Source organism: Dromaius novaehollandiae, chromosome 1 (genome assembly GCF_036370855.1).
Source record: "Dromaius novaehollandiae isolate bDroNov1 chromosome 1, bDroNov1.hap1, whole genome shotgun sequence".
In the NCBI taxonomy this organism is placed as follows: Eukaryota; Metazoa; Chordata; class Aves; order Casuariiformes; family Dromaiidae; genus Dromaius; species Dromaius novaehollandiae.
In genome coordinates, this window is record NC_088098.1 from 51,969,028 (window position 1) to 51,991,873 (window position 22,846).

The 22,846-nt window shown below is 44.1% G+C and overlaps 1 protein-coding gene across 1 annotated transcript; it reads left to right on the top strand.

Annotated features, from left to right (window-relative positions):
• The first annotated feature begins 31 nt into the window (after positions 1–31).
• DESI1 (desumoylating isopeptidase 1) lies at positions 32–17,913 on the top strand. Its single transcript, XM_026101393.2, has 6 exons — positions 32–361; positions 10,800–10,821; positions 11,766–11,835; positions 12,491–12,600; positions 13,403–13,525; positions 14,697–17,913. The coding sequence occupies exons 1-6, from the start codon at positions 106–108 to the stop codon at positions 14,788–14,790; spliced, it is 675 nt and encodes a 224-aa protein (XP_025957178.1). The 5' UTR covers positions 32–105; the 3' UTR covers positions 14,791–17,913.
• The last annotated feature ends 4,933 nt before the right edge of the window (positions 17,914–22,846 follow it).

Here is a 22,846-nt window from a genome sequence, read left to right on the forward strand (position 1 = left end):
CTCCCCCGCGGCGGAGCCCCGCCCCGCCCCGCCCCCTCGCCCGAACGGCCGCGCTGCATAACGGCGCAGTGACGGGGCAGCCCGGCCTGCCGGTGGTTGCCGCGCATGCGCAAAGGCAGCGTCGCCCCTTCCGTTCCGTCTGTCACCTCACAGTTGGTGTCGCAGCGGGGTTGGGACCGGACCGGGAGCGGGGCCGTGGCCGCGCCTCCCTCTCCCCCTTCCCCTTCCGGTGCGGGCCCGGCCGCGGGCGTCCCGCCGTGCGCGGCCCCCATGGAGGAGCCGCTGGTGCTGCACCCGGTGAAGCTCTACGTGTACGACCTGTCCAAGGGCATGGCGCGGCGCCTCAGCCCCCTCATGCTGGGTAAGGGCGCCCGGAGCCCCCCTGGGGGGGGGTTGTGCCCCGGCCCCTCTCGGGGCGCCCCGGCGGGCAGCGGCCCTGGGGCAGGGCGCCGGCAACGGCCGGGGGCAACGGTCCCGGCGGCGGTTGGTGTCCGAGGCTCAACGTTGTCCCGTCTTCGAGCCTAGCGGGGTTCAGCCCAGGGTTCGGTGGCAGCAGCCGTGGCCCGGGCGCTAGGCTTAACCAGGAGCGTAGTGGGACAGGGGGCTTTGGCAGCAGGGTCAGGTCAGCTTCCTTCCCCCCACCTCCCCCTCATCACTTGGTCGATGTTATTTCCAAAAGCCTAACTGAAGGCATTAGTTCACCCCCAAAGCAAAGGAAAGCTCGGTTCCTGGCGGCAGCACTTCTATTATACTCCGAGAGAGAAAGGCTCAGTGGGAAGAAAGACTTCTCCTGATTTTACAAGGTTATTGAGTTCAAACGGCTTTGTGTTGTGGTGGGACAGGATTGAGCCGTGTGTTGCATGGTTCGCGATGCGCAACTAACCACCTACCCTTCCAGCTGGTGTGCAGAAGTTCATCGTACGATCCAGAACGTGTGTGTTTCCAGCTGAGCTTTGGACTGGTGACTTTGAGGAAAGCTAGGTTTTGCTCGAAGTTTTGGAAGCGTAAAATAGAGGTGCAAGAAGGGAATGGTTTATACGTTTCACTTACAAACTCTGGCCCACGTCAGACCAGCAGTCTGTGTGAGAGGAGCCTTTTCAACAGGTTCACTCTCTGAACAGATGGCTCCGCATAATCTTGTCTTACATTTTGTTGTGTTTGCCTCATTCATTTCTCCTGAAAGGAGATTCTGTGCTTTCCTGCAAGCGTACAAAGAAAATCCAGATTCTTCTTAGCATGAAGTTTCATATGTGTCAACAATAGGTGTGCAAAGTTGAGAAGAAAACTTTATAGGGATCCCATGTGATATACTCCATTAGGCAGACAGCAGCAACAGCTTTGTGAGGTGTGCGTTTCCCACACTGGATAACATCAAAACTTTTTTCTGTTGTCAGAGTCACTTCTGTCATAGCCCTCAAGGAGGTAACTTTTACCTGTTAGTTTTTAACGGCTATGCTTTGTCTTGTGCTAAATAGAGAAAAGAGTTATAGATCTATATATAGATATATATAGATATATATATATGAGTTATATCTATAAGATATAGATTACGTGTGTGCATGATTTAACTGTTTGAGTTGAGCTGATTTTAACTAGTCTTATTTTAAAGTTTGTCTAAGCATAGACTTGTACAGAAATAGGTTGTCAATGTATTTGTCTCCATGCAGTTCTTCACATGCATCAAGGCAAGACTTTTTAGCTTTTTTTTATTACCTACGAAATAAGTCTTGGTATCTCATTCCTTTCTGAATTTCTGCATACAAACACACAGTGCATACTTTTATTTGTGGTGCCTCTTATGCTATCCAAACAGTGACTTTAAAACTTTGTGCTCAAGGCAGAGTTTGGCACTAAATTTCTAGGAGTCTGAGTAATAAAAACTTTAAAATCTGAACACATTTCACAATAGTGTGGGAAGTGTTTCTTGCTAGCACTGCCCAATAACTAGCTGAGTTCAGACATGTCTATGGAATAGGGCCAACTAGGCCTGCTTGGTCATAGTGACGAGGCAGACTTCAGAACATTTGGGATTATGTAGATCCAGCAACTGGATTATCCATAAAGCAAATGATTGTTTGTTCCTTTCTTCCTTCAAGTTGAAATGTCTTCTGTGCATTTCTGCTTAGCTCTATCGCGCCTTCACATTATTTTAGAAATCTCCACAAGAGCAAAGTGATGAAGAAAATACAGTTCTTGCCCCTTAAACATACCTTCTTTTTCCCATCAAAGGACAACAAAAACCGTTGATACTTCTCTGTCCGTTAACTTTCAGACAATTGATAGCTATTTTTCCAGTTTTTGTTAGTAGTATGCGTATAATGCACATCATCAGGGAAAATCATAGAAATTGCAGGAGAAATGACTTACTCTATGATTTAGTGCTAAACATTTGTCATCTCTGGGCAGTGCAAGATGACTACTTACACTATTCTTTCCATAGATGACAAGTTTTACTGAAACAATGCTTTTGCTTTGAGTGATGATTCTCTAATATTGCCTTCTTGAAATACAGATGTTTTGGAAATAAGAAACAAATTTGATAAGTGTTTGTGCTAAAACCAATTCCTAGCCTATTAGGAAACAAACTCTGTTCCCACTGTCAGAGGGGGATGAATTCCACATTACAGGGCTGACCGCTGCGAGGGTATCGCCACATGCTGTCTTCAGTTATGCTAATAGGATCCAGAGGTATTATGTATTATGTCAGTACAATGTTCAAGGATCAGCCTTTCCCACTAAAGATTACCTTAACTTTATGTATCAGTTGTCACGATTGCAGCTGAATGATGAACCTGAAAGTTATCGTGCAACACAGCATTGTTCATAGCAGGCTTTAGAGTGACTTAGTCATGCCCTTTGTGCACACTTTTGCTTTTCTTGGCAAGTTTATTCTTTTGTGTCCAAACTACTTTTGTTCTTGTTACTCTTCTGTGAGCCTCCTGTAATTTTTCTGTGAATATTTCTATTACTGAGGTATATGTGACTGAATGTTGTAGTTCAGTTGACCTGCAATATCAGTTGTGGCATGTTTAATTTTTTTGTGCTATCGTTCTACATGTACTCTCTCCTCTCTCTCCCTCCCCCCCCCCCCAATTCTCAGCCTGTGAGATTTTATTGTTAACTAATTAGCCTATGCAATTACCTATCTAATAAAATAATAAATGTTAACAGGAAAGCAATGAGATTTCTATTCTCAGGGCATCTCATCTGATTCTGTGGAAGGTAGAGAGGAGAACAGAATAGTTCAGCTTGCAATAGGGATTTTTAAATAAGATATCCAAAGGCAGAGAGGTCGTTAACAAAGATTAAAATCCCATTATTATATCATGGGCTTAAAGTGAAATGTCCTGCAGCCTCCCAAATTCTCCTCTTCTGTAACTGAGGCTATTGTGCCAATGATTTGCTGGAGGGGCAGGACTTTGTGCTACCACAGCGGTTTTGGCTCAGTGCAGTATGAGTTAACAGTCATTTCAGTGTGAGTATATTTTAAGTGGTATTCTTAAATGATGCCTTCAACTGGCAGGACTAAAAACAGCCCAATAGGAGTCGGAGCAAAAGACAAATACTAAAAGGAGGAGATACCTTCTGCTTTGTTCCTTGCTTCCAACCCCAGCATATTACTCCACCTTCCCTCTGCACTTCCTGAAGAGTTTTGAATAGCTCCAGCACAAGATGAGATTAGCTTTGCTCCAGAGCATTTCTAGTGATTTCTTGAAAATCAAGTGTATCACCCTCCCCCAATTCAGCCTATTTCTTGATCTCTGTAGCTACCTCAGGGAGAAAGGAGCCAAAGCAGGTTAATCTTTTGTTTCAGTTGAACACCTTGAGTAGCACATGGGAGAAATTGCTTGACTAATTAGTATAATTTTCTGTCCCAAAAGGGCAGGCATTTTAATGGCTTGGCCTAGGGAAATCTCAGCAATATGCAAAGCAATGCACTGGTAGAAATACCTAGGCTGGCTGGCAAAATTGTATCACTTCCAACTCCACAGGAGGCTCCTTCACTACTCATCTGGGGTCTTCTACACCATCTCCATTGCAGAGTATAGACACACTATTAAAAATACTAAGCTTCCATGCATATTATTTCCATACTTTAGAGCTCAGGAACAGGTGGTGTTCTTGCACTGAGGGACGGATGACATTAGTTCTGAATGGGATAAACTGAGTGCCCTCTTGTTATGTAATTCTTTGTCTCAGAACTCTGCTGTCCTTCAGTCTGATAATTTGGTTTAATATACAAACTCTACTCTCATTCAGTGTTTAAAATGTGCAGGAATATGCTGCATTGCACAGTCCTCAAGATTAATAAATTAACTGTGCCAGAAAAATAGATTGGTAAGCATCTAATCTTCCTTCTGTTTGGCCTTCCAGATAAATCCAAGCATGGAAGTAATCTGGTTTGATTGTATTCTAAAATTGTACAGGCTGCTTTCTTCTTTCAAAATAACCTTGTCTTCTAACAGCGATAGTGTCCTGAATCAGTTGCACAGCAAACAAATATAACTACTTCATTCTTCACATTCCTGTGTCTAAGCTGAGGGTCCTGGAATTGTTCTACTATTTGCATGTTATATTTTTCTCATACTTCCACAATGTTTACATCAGCAAGAAACCTATTTGAGCTATCAATATTATAAAGAAAAATAATAGCAGCAAACAGAAAAACCCATTTAATGGTCAGATGATGCATCCTGTCATTCAAACAGTGGGAATCGCTGAGACCTCTAAGCACACCTCTTTGCTGAATTGGCATCCCTTCCTGAGTTCTACTGAGTAACTTCAGAAAAGATCCATACAAGCATTTGAGCAATTAAAAAAAAAAAGAAAGAAAAAGGGAGGGGGGTGTAAATTTCAGGTATGTGGTCAAGCTTTCAAACCTTGACAAGTTATTACCCTGAACTCACAGCTACAACACAGTAACTTCATGACCATGTTCTTAGACTGTGACAAATGCAAGGTAATTCAACTTACATTAGCTTGTAATGAAAACAGATCGAATTAAATTGAACTACTTCACATTTACTGCAGACTGAGCTTACACACAGACAATTACTGTGGCATAGTTGACACCTGGTAGCTTGACCACATGTATTAATTTTTATATGATAAAGTGTCTAAGTCTAAACTTGTGATACCCTTCCCTGCTCAACAGCCCTCCATCCCTTGATATATTTAAACTTTCTAGGCAGCTTGCTCTTTCCTTATTTGACCTGACTGAATGGTAGGTGTCCAAAAGACTACCGTCCCATCTGGACATTTGTGTTCTACATTATATGCATGCATATCATTTGGATTAACTTTGCTTTAGGTACTGAGTGCACAGCAGCTCCTGCAATCATCAGCTTTTGCAGATTGAACAGAAATTATTGGAGAAATCAGACTTTCCTATAGTTACAGACAGCCTATGGGTAAACGTGTTGGTTTTGGTGGCAGTACAAGCTTACAGCAGCTCTGTTCACGGCGCAGCGTGCCACAGGAGTTTGGAGTGTTGTGGTGAGGAGTGGAAGAGCATGAAACGTGATGATGTCTGCTAGTATCCCAGATTGCATTCACCATCCCTCTCCTAGACCAGTCAGTCAACCATACGATGTAAGCCCTATTGCACTGTAGGATTATTTAGGGAGTATCTGTGGCTTGACCTTCTGCTTTCAAAGTTGGGCAATGCCCCCAGAAGCAGCTTTATCAGAAAGTGTCACTACTGGGCCTGGACACAACTTGTGTCTTAGCACTGCTACAGCAATGTGGTACTCTTGCTTCTGGCTGCGGAAGCAGAGCAACACAGACCTCTGCTTGGTCATCTGTTAAAGCTGGTGTCATATGTATACTGAGCCTTCAGAGGCTGTGAGCAATGTGTTTTTTATATCATGGGCAATGTGCAGCAGCAGGTAAGACATAACACATTGGTGCAGGCTGTCCTGATTGCTTTGCTTGAGCTGCTCAGCAGTGGCAGTGGTTTTGTCTAGATGAGTTGTCACCTGTTCTGTGCAGTGTCTCAGTTTGGGAGAAGGGTAATAACAGAGTCATGTGGGAGGTTCACCAGTGAAGGCAAAACTTCAGGAGGGAGATGATGGTGTTCAAGAGGTTGGTGTGGCTAGTAGTGCCAGGTTTCTTAGGTTTGCGATTTCGCAAGGGTGTTAGCATTGTGGGGGCTTGCATGGCATTTGTGAGCGGCACATCTGGTTGAGCACAGTCCACCACAGGATTTTATTCTGTCTGCAACAGGCTGGAGAGCTACCACAGATGCCTTACTGTCTTCAGTGCTGCTGATCTGGCATGTGTTTTCCACGGTGCCAGCTTGGTGGTGATGTTCAGGAGCTAAGCAGAAATAGCCGGTCAGCAGCTCCATTAATATCCCCAAACCGGTACTTGGAACAAAATGATCTATTGCCCTGGCAGCTGCTGCCTGATACTGAGTAGGGGTTTGGTGTGTAACAGCCAGAGAGGAGCCCTCCAGGGTCCGACTACCACCTAATGCAAAGTTCTTTTCCTGAATTCTGTTTGGTTTTTTTGTTTCGTACAACCAGACTTGCATCAGTGGGAGGGGACCTGTGGAGGTCTGTAGTCCAACCTCCTGCTCAATGCAGGTCCAGTTAGAGCAGGTTCCTCAGGGCCTTATCCAGTTGAGTTCTGAATATCTCCAAGGATGGAAATCATACATCCTTTCTGTCCCAAGGTTTGACCACCTTTTTTCTTAAGAAAAGACGTTTTCTTTTACTGAGTTGGGAACTTTCCATGTTTCAACTTGTCTGTTGCCTTCCACTCTTTCTCTTCCACTTCCACCTCTGAACAGGAAGATGCTCCCTCTTCTCTATTACCAGTTAGGTAGTTGTAGACAGCAAGAAGATCTCTTGGCCTTCTCTTCTTAAGACTGAACAAACCCAGTTCTCTCAGCCTTTCCTCAATATGTCACATGCTCCAGCCTAGTGTGTCAGTGTCTGTCTTGCACTGGGGAGGGGGGAACCCAAAACTGGACACAGCACTCCAGATGTGGTCTCACAAGTGCCAATAGAGGGGAAGAATCACCTCCCTTGACTTGCTGGCTATAGTCTTGCCAAAACAGCCCAATATTTGGTGGCCTTCTTTGCTGCAATGATCTTTGTAAGAGCAAAAGGCAACAAGTAGGTGTTGCAGTTTCAGAAGCAGAAACTGGCACCTTTATGGAAAGCTATTTGTCCTTCTTTGCTGGAAATGTGCATGCACATGTGTGTGAAAGTAAACACTAAGATGTTCTCTTTCCATTTAGCATGCAAAAGTGCAGATATGATTCTACTTGTGCCCTGAAGGACAAAGTTCAAGGTTCGAGTGGAAAACGGGAATTTATCGTGAACAAATATGTAATAATTTATTCACAGATATGCAGAGCCAAGGTGGTAGGGCATATCATAGGCTTGCTGCTAAAGTTAGCGCAATGCATGGTACCCTATGTAGACTGTTGCTGATGAGCCCATAGTGTCACTTACAAACTGCCATACCCCATTCAGGAGCTGGTCTCTGGCAGCTTTAGAGTACAAGGTGAAAGCTTTCTTGGGGAAGGTGTGGAACAAGGGCCAAAGGGTCTAGGAGCACAACAGGGTGGGACACCTTAAAGAGGCAGCAAATGCTCCTGAGATGTTGCAACACGCTGCTCCACTTCTTTCATCACTGCTACTGTCTTCTGGCCTTCATCCTACTTCGTGCGTACGTATCTCTGCAACGGGTTGACAGTGAATGCACTGGCTACAATCCACAGTAGTAACAGATCAGTCCACCTACTTCAAAACTCCACATGCTCACTTTGATTGATGTCTCTATTGTCACAACAGCCTTTTCCCTGCCTGTGCTCTTATACTGCCCTTATCTGAAGCAGATAACTATCTCTGTGTCTTAAGCAAAAAGAATCATTGTAGTCATTGCAAGGCTCATGCCTTGCTTGGACACACAAGCATCCCTTTCTCACAGCTCTTTAAGGATTATCCTTATCAGTTTTGCTCCCTGTTTTATCCAGTTCTGATGATGATGGGAAGTTTTTTTATTTATTACCTATGAAAACAGACTCATGAAGAAATACTGCTGCCTGGCACACCCAGACCAAAGTTATCCTGACAGAGGAGTAGGAGGGGATAAATATCCCAAGACACGCTGCTTGTAAAAAAGCAGAGGCAATGTCCCTGCCTCTTTGTAGGCCATTGATGCGGTGGCATTGATCTAAGTAGGGACAGTAACAGAACCTCTCTTTCCACAAGCCAAGGGGAACTGGGATAATACATCCCCTCACTGCTACAGCACCAGATGTCCTAGGGGAAGTTGGACACTGATGTGAGAAAAGTGATCCATGACATCTCAGCAGAGAAGCCAGCTGTTTTAGGAAGTGCCCGGAGCTTCATTTTAGCAAACGTTTTTTATGAGCAGAATAATTCATTGTTACTCTGTGCATGAGTTCTCGGCCTTTTAAAAGCAGTTACAATGCACTTTCAGCATCATAAGCTGTGGGAATATAAGTGGAGCGGCTGGTCGTATAGTTGCTAGGGACAAGCAAGGCTGACAGCGTGGAGAGGGAATGCAGCCAAACCTGAGGTGGGGAGAAGAAATGGGACAGTTAGTAATGACAGACCACCTCTAGGTCACCCCCCCCCCCCCAAACCTCACAGCATTGTAGCCAGATGGGGGAGGAGGGGGAGAGTGTGGTGAATTCCTTGCCCTGCTGTATTACAGTGTAGCAAAGATTGGCCTGTCCTTTGTTCAGGGGTACTTAGCTAGGAGCTGAAGAGTTTCTGCTTGCTTGTACCCTAACAGTCTCTTCTACAGTGATGGTATGGCTAAACACCTTACATTTCACCTCCTTGATGGAGAAACTGCAGCAAACTCCTCAAATGCAGCAGAGGCCTAACTGCTCTACTGCTGAATCCCTGCTGCGCTCAGCTTCGTGCCTGTTCCCACCCAGGGTGCTGTGACCACACCACCCTCACTGTACCACGCTGGCTGTTAGGAACCCTTTCCGGAGCCTTGTCCCTGCAATGCTTTGGTTCCCTGCGGTGCACAGTGTAAAGTATCTGCCAAGCAGTAACATGGTAGATGGGATCAGTTAGACTGTTGTGCAGCTGTCTATGTCCAGATCTGTCACCTCCAGCACCGATGCCTGTGGCTGGTTTGACACCTGGCGAGCAAGGGGAGATGCAAGGAAGCAATGTGCATGTGGCTAGCAGCAGGTCTAGCTTAAGGCCTATCCTTGACTTGCTGTCGCACAGTCTTAAATATAGGTTTAGGCAAAGAGAGAGAGAACAGGCAAGGCAGAGGCCCTTATGATGGCCAAGGAAAGCCTGATGTCACAAGCATTCAAAGAAAATGCCTCTTCAGAGCTCTCAGGCTGCATTTAAAAGAGGAGGATGATATCTAATACATAATAGCACAGAATTCAGGAAGCAAAAATTGACTGACAGGATCAGTGGCTGGCTTTGGGAGGCCTTATACTAATCTGATGCAAGCAGATGGTGTCCAAACAAGAATAAAGCCTTTCAGCCCAAAGTTAACTGATCGGGACTTTCAGAACAAATTTTTGCTAGCACAGTGCATCTTGTATTCAGTTTCAGGGCTGGTTTTTTATTATCTGTCTATGGTGTTCTTGACCTAGGTCTAAGAAACCTGCAGTTGGCTTTAGCAGATTCAAATCGCATTCTAAAAGTTCAACAACAACGAAATTTCTAGGAAAAGGGGCTGCTCAGTTGTAAAAGACAGTGGTGTGGGAAGTAGTCTGCTGGGGGAGGGGGCTGACACATGAAGACTGACTGAAAAGATCAAGGGCCTGCTAGAGCAGAGGGGCACTCAGTCTACCCAGGAGTTCAGGGAAATGCCGAATATGGGTATGCACAGTTATTTTGTTCTAAACCCACTTTCCAAGTGTTGTGTCCCTTGTTTGGTGAACTATACCACATCTGTGTCCTAGCATGCTGCCTTTGCCCAAAAGTTTAAAAAGGGATGCTGTTCCAGAGACCAAATCCTTAGGTTATGATAAAGTAATCGAGCCTGGAGCAGTACCAGCTAGTGACCCTTTAAAGACTGGTTTGATCTTGAGATCTCACCGCGAAGGAGGAGAGGTTTAGGCTTTCCACTCAAAAGAGATGTACCCAGGGGCCTGGAAAAACATTTCAGAAGGGACTTTTTATCTAAGACACAATGATATCAATTTAGTAGTGCCCGAAACAAATCTTTGCTGCTGATGAGTGTGTTCTACAAAACTCTTAATTTAATTTTATAGCTTGTGTAAATTTCAATTCTGTATTCGATTTGATTTTGTTTTCTCTCCTAAACTGTGAATTTTTTTTGGGGGGGGGGAGGGGGGGGAAGCCATGGCATGGATTATAGAGACTTTCACCCACAGATCCTTGGTTCAAGTCTGATTTCTCATCAGTTATTGAAAAGGAAAACTGAGTGCTCTGTGCTGGCTGTCCAACTGCCTGCAATTCTGAAATGAGTGTGAAACTCAACTCTTTTGGTCCTGACTGACTACTCTTAATTTTAGGAAAATGTCCCCCCACATCTTGGTCTGTAGATAAAAGCCCAAGGAAGGTGAACATTGGCAGGATAGGATGGCACTGCCAGCTCTGAATGTAGGAGGAGAAAAGCAAGGCACCAGTGTGGGCAAAGTAGTTTATTTGAAAGAAAGACATGCTTCTTTTTTTGAAGCAACTCTGGGATGAAAGTTGTATCTCTGAGGTTAAGATCATGGTGAAATAATGGGCAAGATTCCCTGGTGATTGACAGAAAGTAGGCTGAAATCTGGAAAATACATTGCTAATAACTCTTCTTTTCTCTGCTTACAGGGAAACAGCTGGATGGTATCTGGTAAGTGACTAGATTTAAATTGCATAATTTATGTTAGACACTGTGTTTGTAGGAATTATTTTCAATATGATATTATATATGCTTCAGATCTTAAGAAAGTTGGTGCTGAAGATAGACCAAGGTATTTTCTGTTCCTGAATCCAGACTGACAGTAAGATGATGTACAGTCAAGTGCCTGTTAAACTTCTGGAATCAGAGCTCAGTGGACCCCATGAAAACAGTGTTGCTAATGGCTATTGCGTTTTACTGCTCTTGTACCCTTTTTCAAGGGTAGGATGCTGTCCTTGTCCCAAATACTTTGTCTTCTAATTGCAGGCATGACTAAACGTGACAATACAAGAGGAGGTGGGAGGGGAGGGTATTACAGAGTCGGGCCATGTGGTACTTAGGAGCTACAACTAAATTCAGTTACAAAACATTCCCCAGTTTGCTATAATTCGCATCCAGGAGTAAAACAAACAAAACAAAAAAAAATTGTCCATCCATCTCCCATCCATCTTCTGTCCATATTCATCCATCTCCACTGATGGCCACAACCTGGGAAAAGGTTGGACAATCAGTCAGACACATACTCCCTCTGTCAATATAGTAACAGGGCTGGCACTATCTCTGTGACTACATCCTTGTCTCTTTAGCTGAAAGAGGCCACTGGAGATCTCACATAGGAGTGGAAGTCCTTTTCTTGCCACATTCCTTCATGCTTGGGCACCTAGCTAAGCCTCTTTTCTCTCAACCGTCTGCAGTGTTACATGAGGCTTGATAGTCATTGCTTCCATTTCTGTTAGTGTCCCAGCAGATACTGTTCCTAGTCACAGAAACACCTTGACCTTTTCTTTCAAAATTACTTACTTCCGAGATGTCCTTGAGCATATGAATTTATCAGTGACTTATATGTTAGATTAAATATTTCCTTTGTTTCACCTATTTTCTGTCCTTTGTGGCAGGCACACCTCCATTATAGTCCATAAGGATGAGTTCTTCTATGGCAGTGAGGGAATCTCCAGCTGTGCCCCTGTAAGTTATACTTATTTTTCTGATAAAATAATTTTGTGATAGGGTTAACTGATCAGAATTTTGTTGCTGTCCTTTAGAAAAGCAGCAAGTGAAGAGACTTCTGAATTCAGCCAGCTAAGGCTGCTTGCCATGGTGGCACTGGGCATCTGAGGAAAAGGGAACATGAACAATGGATTTAAGCCCAACGAAATGGAGGTTGGGGGTTACTTCAGTGATGGTATCCTGGGTAGAGAGACACTGTCAGCAGCTGCGTTGCCTGATTGACGTCTTGTCTAATTCGGTATGGACAGTTTTTGCCTGCAAACTTGGCAGCTCAAGGCATCCTTTTAAAAATAAAAAAAACATAATGCTTCGACAGACCTTTCTGTTCTTGGAGAGGCAAAACTGATGGGCTGCTCTTCTAAAACAAAGTTTTGCCATAGCTTAGAGCTTTCAGCTTAAAGAACCAAGTGTACAAGCTGAAGTGTAAGTTGCATGTTACCTCTCATTCTCGGAGTGCAGAATGAGGGAGGCCAGTAAGGCTCTTTGCTTGACAAGCATACCAGAAGTTCCTCCTTTTGCCCATGGGCAAACCATGACAGCTCTGTTCCATGGAGTCCTTCAAAAAATTTATTCTGTCCATTTAACATTTTCTTCTGGCTGTTAATTCTTGCAGGGGGGAACACTGCTTGGCCCCCCAGACTCAGTTGTTGACCTGGGGAACACTGAAGTCACAGAGGAGATTTTCCTGGAATATCTTTCCTCGTTGGGAGAATCTATGTTCCGGTTAGTAGCAGCTTTTATTGTAAAATCTGTGTACCAAGACAAGTGTCTAGGGGCAGAGGTGCAGAAGGGAGGGGAGTGTTTGGAGACCAACCCTATTCACACAGGGCTGCCTAATATAATACTTGGTACTCTCTAAATCTCTAAATCTGAGGCTGGAACTGATGTGCTGGTACACAATGAGCTACCAGCGAGGCAACCCTCTGATGTGCTAGCCCTTAGCTATGCTGGGAAAGCGTTCTGCCAGGAAGCCTTTCACAGCCTTTTTGCAAAATGGGATAATGCCTGATATCTCTTTGAGAGGATCACCAGGGAAAATGAATGCAGTGTATGAAATATTTCAGTAAATAGTGTTTTACTATCTGAGTCAGAGGCAAAATGTTGTAGGAGAGCTGCCAACTTTCAGATGAGTAAAATCGAGGTCTTTATTGTCAAAGAGTCTAGTGTGTTTTTCGCAAGAACAGGAAACTGTAGCATTTAGTGTTTTGGCTAAATTTCACTGTCAATAATTCCTGTGATTTCTCCTTATTCCTTCTGTGATTTTAATTGAAGAAACCTGACCTCACTTATCCTCCAAAAAAACATTGTATGGTGTCAATGATGCGGTGATGTCATTTTCCACCCTGATTCAGTTGAATTTGAAGGGAAACTGACTTCTGTATTTTGCCTATTTGCCTTAGAGACCGTTGGGATGAAAAGTGCTAATGTAAGGTGATGTTTCACATTAGTGGTCTAAGTTTCTCTGCTTGTTAGATTTGTCACTGAATCTGTCTTTTCGTGTTTCAATTCCTTTCCTGTGGCACAGAGGAGAGTCTTACAACCTCTTTGAACATAACTGCAACACCTTCAGTAATGAAGTGGCACAGTTCCTGACAGGAAGAAAGATCCCTTCCTACATCACTGACCTTCCAGCTGAAGTGCTTGCCACGTGAGTATGAGTTCCACTTCTCTCTATAGTATGTTGCTTCATGCTAACACTTAAATATTTCACCAATGCAATAGTGCCAGTTTCTGCTGGTTCTCTCTTGTGTTTCATGAGATGAGGGAGAGGATGCCATTTGCTTTACTTTTAACACTTACAACACTGTACCACAGATGCTAACTGGCACTGGAATTGCTCAGAAGATGGAAGAAGGTTGTTCTTCTGTCTTTTGAATTAGTTTAAACTAATTATTTTGTTATAATCTCTCTTACATGACCAGAAAAGTATAGAAAATCTCAGAAAATGGTGCAAATTTGCCGTCTTAGGAAACTGGTATCTCTCGAGTCACTTCTCTTACTCTAGGCACCATAATTGCAGTGGAGATGTCTTCTTTTTTTTTTTTTTCTTCTTTCCCTCGTGAAGAGACAGGCAAGATGCAATTTTAAAGTTGACACTGCAGTTCTTTCAGCTAGGACTGGGTAGGCAAAGAGGGTATAGAAGACAGGAAATGAAAAGTTTGTTTGCTGCCTGGTCAGTCAGCTCAGCATTTCTTTGTGTACTCTGAGTGAGGGAGGAACCCAGTGCAATGATTTAAGCTCCATCATTTAGGTCTTATTTCTCATAACAATGGTATACGACATTATTTGGGAGACACGTTTTCTACCCTGGACTGTTGTCTCCTCAAATGTCTCAAAGTCAGATTAAATCTGTAATTGAATGAGTCATATTGAAAAATAAACCATGTGCCACAGATTGCAGCAGAAATTATTCTGCAAGTACTGAACCACTGTTCAGTAAGGGGACTAGAGGCCATTCTTCTAGCAGAGTCTTTAATTCTGATGTGGTACTTAATGAAGAACTTCAGTTGCATAACCAGGATTTTGTTCGTACACTTCAGTAGAATGAGTTACGAAAAGATGGTTTCAGACGTGGTATTACCACATTAGCAGTGCAGACATGTCAGGGCTCTGAACTAGCTTATAGTTATCGAACAGTAAATTCTTTTTTACAAGTTAAATTAGTTTGCTCTAATTTGTAGTGAAATTTTGTTCTTCAAATTTGCCTCTACAAAGTTGGTTTGATGCTGCTGTAGGAAGGGAGTGCATTTCAGTAGTAAATGGGGGAAAATGTTCATCAGGGAACTATTTGAGATGTTTATATTTCTTTGCCTTCTCAGACCTTTCGGACAAGCTTTAAGGCCCCTCCTGGACTCCATCCAGATCCAGCCACCAGGTGGAAATACCTTCAGCAGACATAATGGACAGAGCTAACAGGAGTGACCCGGTGTGCCCAGCCTCACCAGGCCTCTTCCTTTTTAATCATGAATTACCAGATTTCTATTTTATAATTTCCCATCAAAATTAACTCTATGGAAATGACAAGACAAGTTTTCAAATTTCCTAGGGAGAGGATTTATCGGGGTGCATGTAAGACAATGCTACCAAAAAAGATTGCCATAATTTCTAATAGTATTATACTAACTTATAAAGGCTGTCTTGCCTGAGTAGGCTGTCACTTTTGAAATAACTCCCATGCCAGTAAAGTGTGGATTCATTCCATGATCATTCAAGGGCCCATTATACAACTTGGGGTAAATAAGGGGATGTTCTAGCCATCCCTTGCCAGGCTCACATCTCTTTCTCTTGTCACTGCCTATATTATGGGGGCATTTGCTCATGTCTGTAGCAGAATGACAAAGGAAGTGTTTGTAGCCTAGAAAGTGAAGGTCTCCCAGTGTGAGCCTTCTGTTTATTTCATTGACGTTGTGTTATTTGCTCAGGGGAAAAGGTGAGCTCATCTGATTAGAATATTTGAAATGGCACAGCCATGTGGGAAAGGTGGCCTAGTTGAACTAAGTGTCCCTTTCAAGATTGCAACTTTCAAAGGGATTAAGTGTGGGGGGGAGGGAGGCTGCAGCTGAAAATTACCAAGAGCCTCCTCCTGCTAGATCCAAGAATTATGAGAGAGAACGAGCTGAAAGAACAGAATCTTGTGAGCAATAGTGGTGGAAACACATTTCAAGTGAGAGCAAAATGAAGTGAAATGTTTCTTTTTCTCTCAAGCAAGCTTACTAGCAAATGTGCAGAACCTTGTTAACTACCTACCTTCACACAAGAACTGGTTTTGCTCGCTATGCCAGAGTTACGATACAGGAAAGCAGGAATAGCACAGCAGCTACATAATAGTACAAGACAGGCCAATTCCGCCTTCAGTATCCAGCTGCAGCCACAGTAGGAGTTCCAACTTTCTCAAATATCACTGTCCTTTCCAAAGCAGTCAAGTATGTCACAGATAGGACTCTGATTAAGTGCAAGAGAAATAGGTAATAGGTCTCCCCAAATTTAAAGAAAATGAGCAAGACTAAAATTAAGTTTTTCTATGGAACAATTGCATTTATCAGGATATATACAGAAGCAGTTTTATCCTCAGATTGACATTAGATTGCATCCATACTGCATCTCCTGATTTAAGCTTCTTACAGCTTTGCTATTATTTGTAGTGGGAAAAGATTAGGGAAAGGAAAGAATAGACACGTTCACTTCTTTTCACCTTTCCTGGACAACTCTGTAGCAATTATATTTAGGAAGGAACACAAGAAAGAGTCATCAGACAACTGTAACATTCTCAAAACCCAAAAGCGCTGCTGATTCTCCATAAAGGGGGATTGCACATTCTGGATGCTGCTGATAAAGCATCTATGCAAGTATATAGCCCTTTGTCCAGTGCTTTATTGTGAAAAGAATTGCAGCAAGTTCAGTCCTGCATCTTAAAACTTCCTGCACTGGAAACCTCCTGCATATCTAAAGTAGATATCTTTTCTCTGCAGGCTCTTTCTCCCAAAATAATGTGTTAATAACTTTCTCATGCTATTATTCAGTGAGGACTATAACGGTTCATATTTTTGTGGGGGTGGAACAGAGGAAAATAAAATTTTATTGAGGCTGCATCAAATATTCTTTTGCCCTGCACCTTGTGCAATCATTACATATGTGAAAATAAGGTACTGTCAGTGCATTTTGCAGCTGTGTATGTACCTGCTCTCAGTGCACAGCAGTGGTCTTTGCAGCCCAGAATGTCTTTCTCCTTCTGTCATTCTCTGCTTGTGCCATCAACTTCTCCTTAAGTGTTTCATTTGATGTACTGGACTCTGAAACAACTTTAACAGTTAGTTCTGGTTTATACAAAAGCTCTCAATCTTTCTCCCTTTTTCCCTACTAAAAGTCAGTGTTTGCAAAAAAAAAAAAAAAAAAAAAAAAAAACACCTCTATAATAAAGCATTTGTGAACACCTTTTGGTGCTGTTGGAGGAGGAATCAGTAAGTGTTTGCTTTCTGCTAACCCATAGCTTAATGTTCCTCTTCTCTATATATCCTCACCAGTCTTTTCCCATACCTATTGTGTAAAGAGTAAGTGGTCTCTCATCTTAAGACAGATGTGACTACACCACAAAATGCAGTAGCATTAGAGATCTTGGAGCTTCCCCAGCCAAACAGGTATACCCAATTTGACAGGGTGCAGCCCAACTAGCACCCAAAAGCAGCACAGCTGTGGTTGCTTGTCTTTCAGCAAACTACTTACTTCAGGCACAGCACTCCACTGATATGGCTGCTCTGCTTCCCGTTCAGGGGAAGCTCTGGCACCATGGTCTGTGCCCCACACTCCATTGCACGGTGTGGATGCATTCTGTGTGTCCACCACTTAGTGGTCCTGAGCCTGGGTTCTGCTTGGCTGCCTACTTCAGGACCTGTTACATCCTGTCAGGAGGGAGGGAAGAAAAGGAAGAGGTTCACCCTATGCATTTTGCAGTCTGCCTTTTCCCCTCCCAAGTAGCCCCTTTGAAGAGATAATGCTGCTATTTGAATATCACCAGGTAAAACTTCACTCAGCCATATTCTGTTTGCAATAGCAATGGAGCTCTGAAAGGAGCTCGCAAAGGGCCTCCTTGGTTCTGGACCTGCTCTAGGTTCTGTGGCAAAAGACCTCTAGGAGGGAATCCTGTTTGCTTGAACTTACTGAATAGTGAGATCCCTATACTGTGTAGGCTTTTTAAAAACACATTTTCTCCAAAGATGGTTATGTGTAAATTGCAGAACTGTGCACCCAACATTCCACCCAGCCATACTTATTTATAGGAATATAAGATAGAATGAGAAATGTATGTAAGTGTATATAAGCGAAGAACTTTAGCCAGCTGATTGACAGGGGCAGGGAAGCTGAACTCCTGAAAGAGAGCAGAATCCACTTGCCCCAACTTACGTTCTGTCTTGTGTTGTTGGGGTTCCCCCATGCCATTTTAAAAATGTTAATAATGTCTTTAGGCAGAAAGTGATGTTTTGGGGGGGGGGGGTTCTGTTGTTTTTTTTTTCTATTACAATAAACAGAAATACAGCAGTTTTTCCGGTTTGTATGTGTGTGTCTGCACAGCTGCCCAGCAAAGGCAGCTGGCCTTCTGCTTCACTCTGTTCCCAGGTGGAAACTGCAGCTGTTCTAGCAAGTTGTGCCATGTACTGCTATTGGAAGTAGCACTGGTTAGTGCCCTTTGCTAGAACTGGTCAAAGTCGATACTCCTACTTAAGCTTGGGGAAACTATATTTTTGTGAACAACAAGGTATGTCATCAAGACCAATGTTTTGAACAGTCCTTGCTCATCTAATGAAACATCTAATATCTGCTGTTGAAGAAGAGGCCCAACAAAGTTTAAACACAACAAAAGGCTCTAACTTTTTGTCTCAATGCTATTACTTTTAAGGGAAGGAAAAATGAAACTAAAAAGCTTTAAGTAGCCTTCATGCTTGGTGTTTGTCTGTAGCTGCAGAGGCAATATTGGTGTGGATTACTTAGCACCTCCCATCATGCCTTTAGTGGTAGGATATTGAAGAAAGGAGAATGCCTGGCTCTGGCGAAAAAATTATTTTTGCTTGATTCAACCTTTTGAACATTTACTGAGTACATCGAAATGATAAACCACACAGTTCCCCATTTCTGCAATGGTCTGTATCAGTGTTGTAATAGAAGAGGGCTTCTAACAAAAGATGCATGATTGCAGTTATTTTGGATTGTGCTATTTAGACGTGATGCTGATCTACTATCGAGTACCAGTATTAGCTCTATGTAAAATATCTGGGAACATGTACAAAAGGAAAATGTCAACCATAATAGCAGCCCTAGACAGAAGTCAGCACTCAGACACTTACTTTCTAAACTTGGAACAAAATATTTGCCCTTGCTGCTGGTTACAGAGTTTTTATCCACAACAACAGCTGCTGTGTAACCAAGGAGCGATCAAGGGAATGTATCAAGGGATATGCAAGGGTGCTTTAAATGTGTCTGTGAAGTATTAAATAACTAAGCCATAGTGGCTCTGTCCTCAGAGCTAACCCAGCTGATTTATTAAGGAGTAAGAACAACTGTACACAGCCATACACTTAACCAAAAGACAGGCTCATACTTTTGGGGAAGCCATGAAGACACTAGTCCTCACCTGCTTGTATCAAATGGCATTAAGGGTGTTTAGAGAGATGTTTTGGCTCCCTGTAGACTAGAAAAAAGGTTTTAAAGCCATGTGACAGAAATAAGCTGGAGAAAGCATATCAAATAATTCAAATTTTGGGAAGCTCTACTGATGCTGTAAATTTGATGCACTATCTGTAGGGATGCAAAAATGCAAAAGCTGATCCATCTTTTGATGGACTTCATACTTCAGTGAAGTACCACGAGGTGGCACTACTGTTATGTATCACCAGGATGGACCTCTGCCCTGGTAGTGCTGCTTCTGCTCCACAGTTGGACCCATTGATAGTGAGTGGGGAATAGATGCTATGGATGTTCCTTTCCAAAGGCTGTTGTTCCACCCATGCGGAAAGAGTTGATTTTCAGTTTGGCGCCTAAGGGGAAAGATGCCCATAAGTATGTCCTTCAAAACAGACCCCTTTGTTGGTCTCAGATGCCAAGGAAAGACTGGCACCAAGATTCCCTTGAGACTGTGTCCTCTTTATCATACCTGAAATTAGATATGGTGGTGGGCCTCCTCTGTTCCTCATGCTTACTGGAATAGAGGCATAAAATGCATACACACAGCAAAATATTTTTGTTCTAATTCTGGTCTCCACATCTGCTAAGCCATACTCCCTTCATTTGTTCTAGATCTGTTTGGAACCAGATTCCTATTTTTATAACATGGTGTCAAGGAAGGGGCACATGGTTTGCAGACAGGTTTCAGAAAAGTGAGATGCTGAGACAAGCCAGCAGCCAACAGGCCAGATTCCTAACCAGGTTGGAAATACCGGAGGTCAGTGACACGCTAGTTTCTCCTGAAAGCAAGGAGTGCAGCGGGAGCTCTGTGTGGAAAAGGATGAGTGCTCAGCTTCTCTAAGCACAAGGAAGCTAGGGTTGCACATAGAATTGGGAGACTTTTTTTTTTCTTTTTGAAAATATGCATTTGACAGCAGGAGACTGCAAAGAATACTCTGATGTCTAGGAGTCCAAGTGGGAAGAGGGTTGACCCAGTAATAACTGCAAGGTTCAGCACAACTTCTGGCATGTCAATTAGTAATGTCAATGCAATGGGTCAGAGTGCCTCTCCCAGAGAAGAAAGCTGCATATAGAAGAAGCTAGAAGAAGGGATGGTTGGGCAGCTTGGGCTATGGCAGGAACCAGAGTGACACTACAGCACCAGGGCTGTAACAGGAGCTGGCAGGCTTTACCAGCACCACACCCCTTCCACCTAGATGTGAGAAGTCTCATCCTTGTACTGCCTACTGCAGCTTACAGAGAAGAAATGGCTTGTATTTCTGGAAGCCCCAGGAGTTCGCTGTGTATCCAACTCCAGGACTCTGTCTTTTGAGAGCCCTGCGGATTAGGACACAGCTCCAATGCATGGAAGAACGGTGAATTGGTTTCTGGTAGTGAAGCAATCTGAATTCATGAAGGTATCTCTACTCATTCTTCAGCATGCCATGATAGAGACACCTTGAGGTATTCATATTCTGGAGTAAATCTTCATACATTGACTAATCAGGGAGTAATGACACATAGGTGAGCCCTGTAACAGAGCATAATCTTAAACCAGATTAAAAATTCAGCACCAAATTTAACACCAAGCAAGTGGGCATAGAGCAAGCAGTCTGGGAGTTTCAATGTATCCAAGAACAGAGCCCAGCTTTCCAGATGCAGGATATCATAACCAGGCTGTGAACCAGAAGTCCCCAGAAACAGTGATTCTGCAGAAATGTCAATGCCAGGGCAAATACAACTTGTAATACCTATCCAAGACCACTCAATGCTACATTTGAAGCAGAGGAGCCTCTTCGTTGCCATCCCAACTGCTTGCATTGCCAGCCAGGGCAAGTGAGCAGTAGCCTTGGCTCATTCAGAGGAAAGACCAGGAGACCTAGGGATGAACAGACACCAAATTACTTACTTTTCAGAAATTAACATTGTGTTCTGCTCCTCACAAGATAACGGGTGCTGCTGCCTGGACACGGGGAGAGAGACTGGACCCCCTTCACATCCCAATTTCTTTATAAAGGCGATGGCGACTGTGCCTGTTTTGTGCACCAGATCCTTGGCTGTGGGACCCTGAAAACTTGGGTCTTTTGTGCAGGATGGTGAATGCATGAGCACTGGGCTTGGAGCTCACCTGGATGCTACTTGCCACAGCACAGTTACCTCCTGCAATAGGACAGTATCAGAGTTTCCTTTTCAGTGGGATTCTTTGTAGCATAAATAAGCCAGAGTCCTTTTACCCCCCTACAGCTTGTGGCATCATCTCCAAGCAATTTCCATGCCACTTTCTCTTTCCTTTCTGTTTCAGAGGCTTCCCCAACTTCACTTCCAAGCCTTTCTGGTAGACACGGTACAGAAAGAGGTCCCTGCCTCGTGGAGCACCCAAAGTGGCCCAGAGAGTTCATGGCCATACTCAGTGCTCACAATAGTTGCCCTCCCAAGGACATGTGTCCCTTATCCCAGTTCCCTGAGTGCTGCTCCCTGAATGCTCCTCAGGAAATAGGGTGAATATTGGCATACCAAGCTGCAGTGATCCCCCCACATGGGCGCCAAGTTGCAGGAGCTCAATCTGCTACTGAAGCAGCTCCCAGTAACAGTGCAATAATAGTTACCCTGGTGACATTAACTGCTGGAGGCAATGAATGCCTCCCCCAACAAGTAATGGAGGATGTTTTGGTAAACCTTCTCCAAGCCAATGGCATAGAGATAAGTTTTTAACATTGTTTCTGTATGTCACACTTCTATCGTGTGGGAGCAGAAAAACCAAAATCATTAGCAAAAATGGAGCCTTGGAAGTCACCTGAATGCTTCATTTTGAAAGGAGTCTGGCAGGGAACTGGAAAAAGTGGTTGCACAATTTCCTAGAAGCAAATAATACTCAGAAAACCCTATCAGACTAATACTCTTCTCCCAGCTCGAGACTGGCAGCATGTTCCAGGGAGAGAAGGAAGGCAAACTGCTGGGCAAAAACATTGAAAATTCCAAGTTGTTGCTGAGGTTAACAGGTAATTCGGGAAAGATTTGGTTTCTCATACGGGACTGCTGCTAGGCAGGCTGTCTGCCGTTACGTAACAGGCCTGCAGAATACTAAACCTTATGAATATGATCTTACCAGATGGCCTGATTAGATCCTAAATTACTTGTGGGGTAACTGCTAAGCAGGTCAGAGCAGAAGTTACTGCAAGAAATAGGCTTGACTTTGTGCGGAAGGGTGCAGGCTGAAAACCACGCTGCTCCAGTGAAAACGCCAGCTGCTCACGAAAGAGCAGCCTGTTTCGGACGCCTGCCCAGGCACGAACACTGAACGGGTGAGTGCACACTGCTTCCTCCTCCTCCTCTCCTTAGGACACCGAAATTCCCTGAGGATTTGAGCTTGCCGGGTAGCTTTATCCAGAATTGCAGCCCTGAAAGACACGGCAGCGCTGTAGATACAGCAGTAAATGCGATGAATCCCACCATCCAGAGACAGTGGGGAACATTTGCGAATTAACTAAGCCAACAGCCCTGTTTTTCAGCACGTTGGGTTGAAGGCGTTTTATAACGACGTTGCTGCGATTCAGGAGAAGCAAAGCTTGTGAAGAGAGGCGATACCTTTCAGCCAGCCAGCTGACAGAATTGGGGGGGGGGGGGGAGGAACCAGCCAAATTTCCAGGCAGAGCAGCCCTTCACGAGGGCGCTGCGCCCCAGCAGCCGCTCAGACCTTCCAGCCCCGGAGCCGGGCAGCAGCCGCAGGCCGGTGCCGCCGCCGCCGCCGCCGCCGCCGCCGCCGCCGCCGCCCCGCCGCAGTGAGGCCGGGCCGGGCGGATCCGGCGTCGCGGGGAGG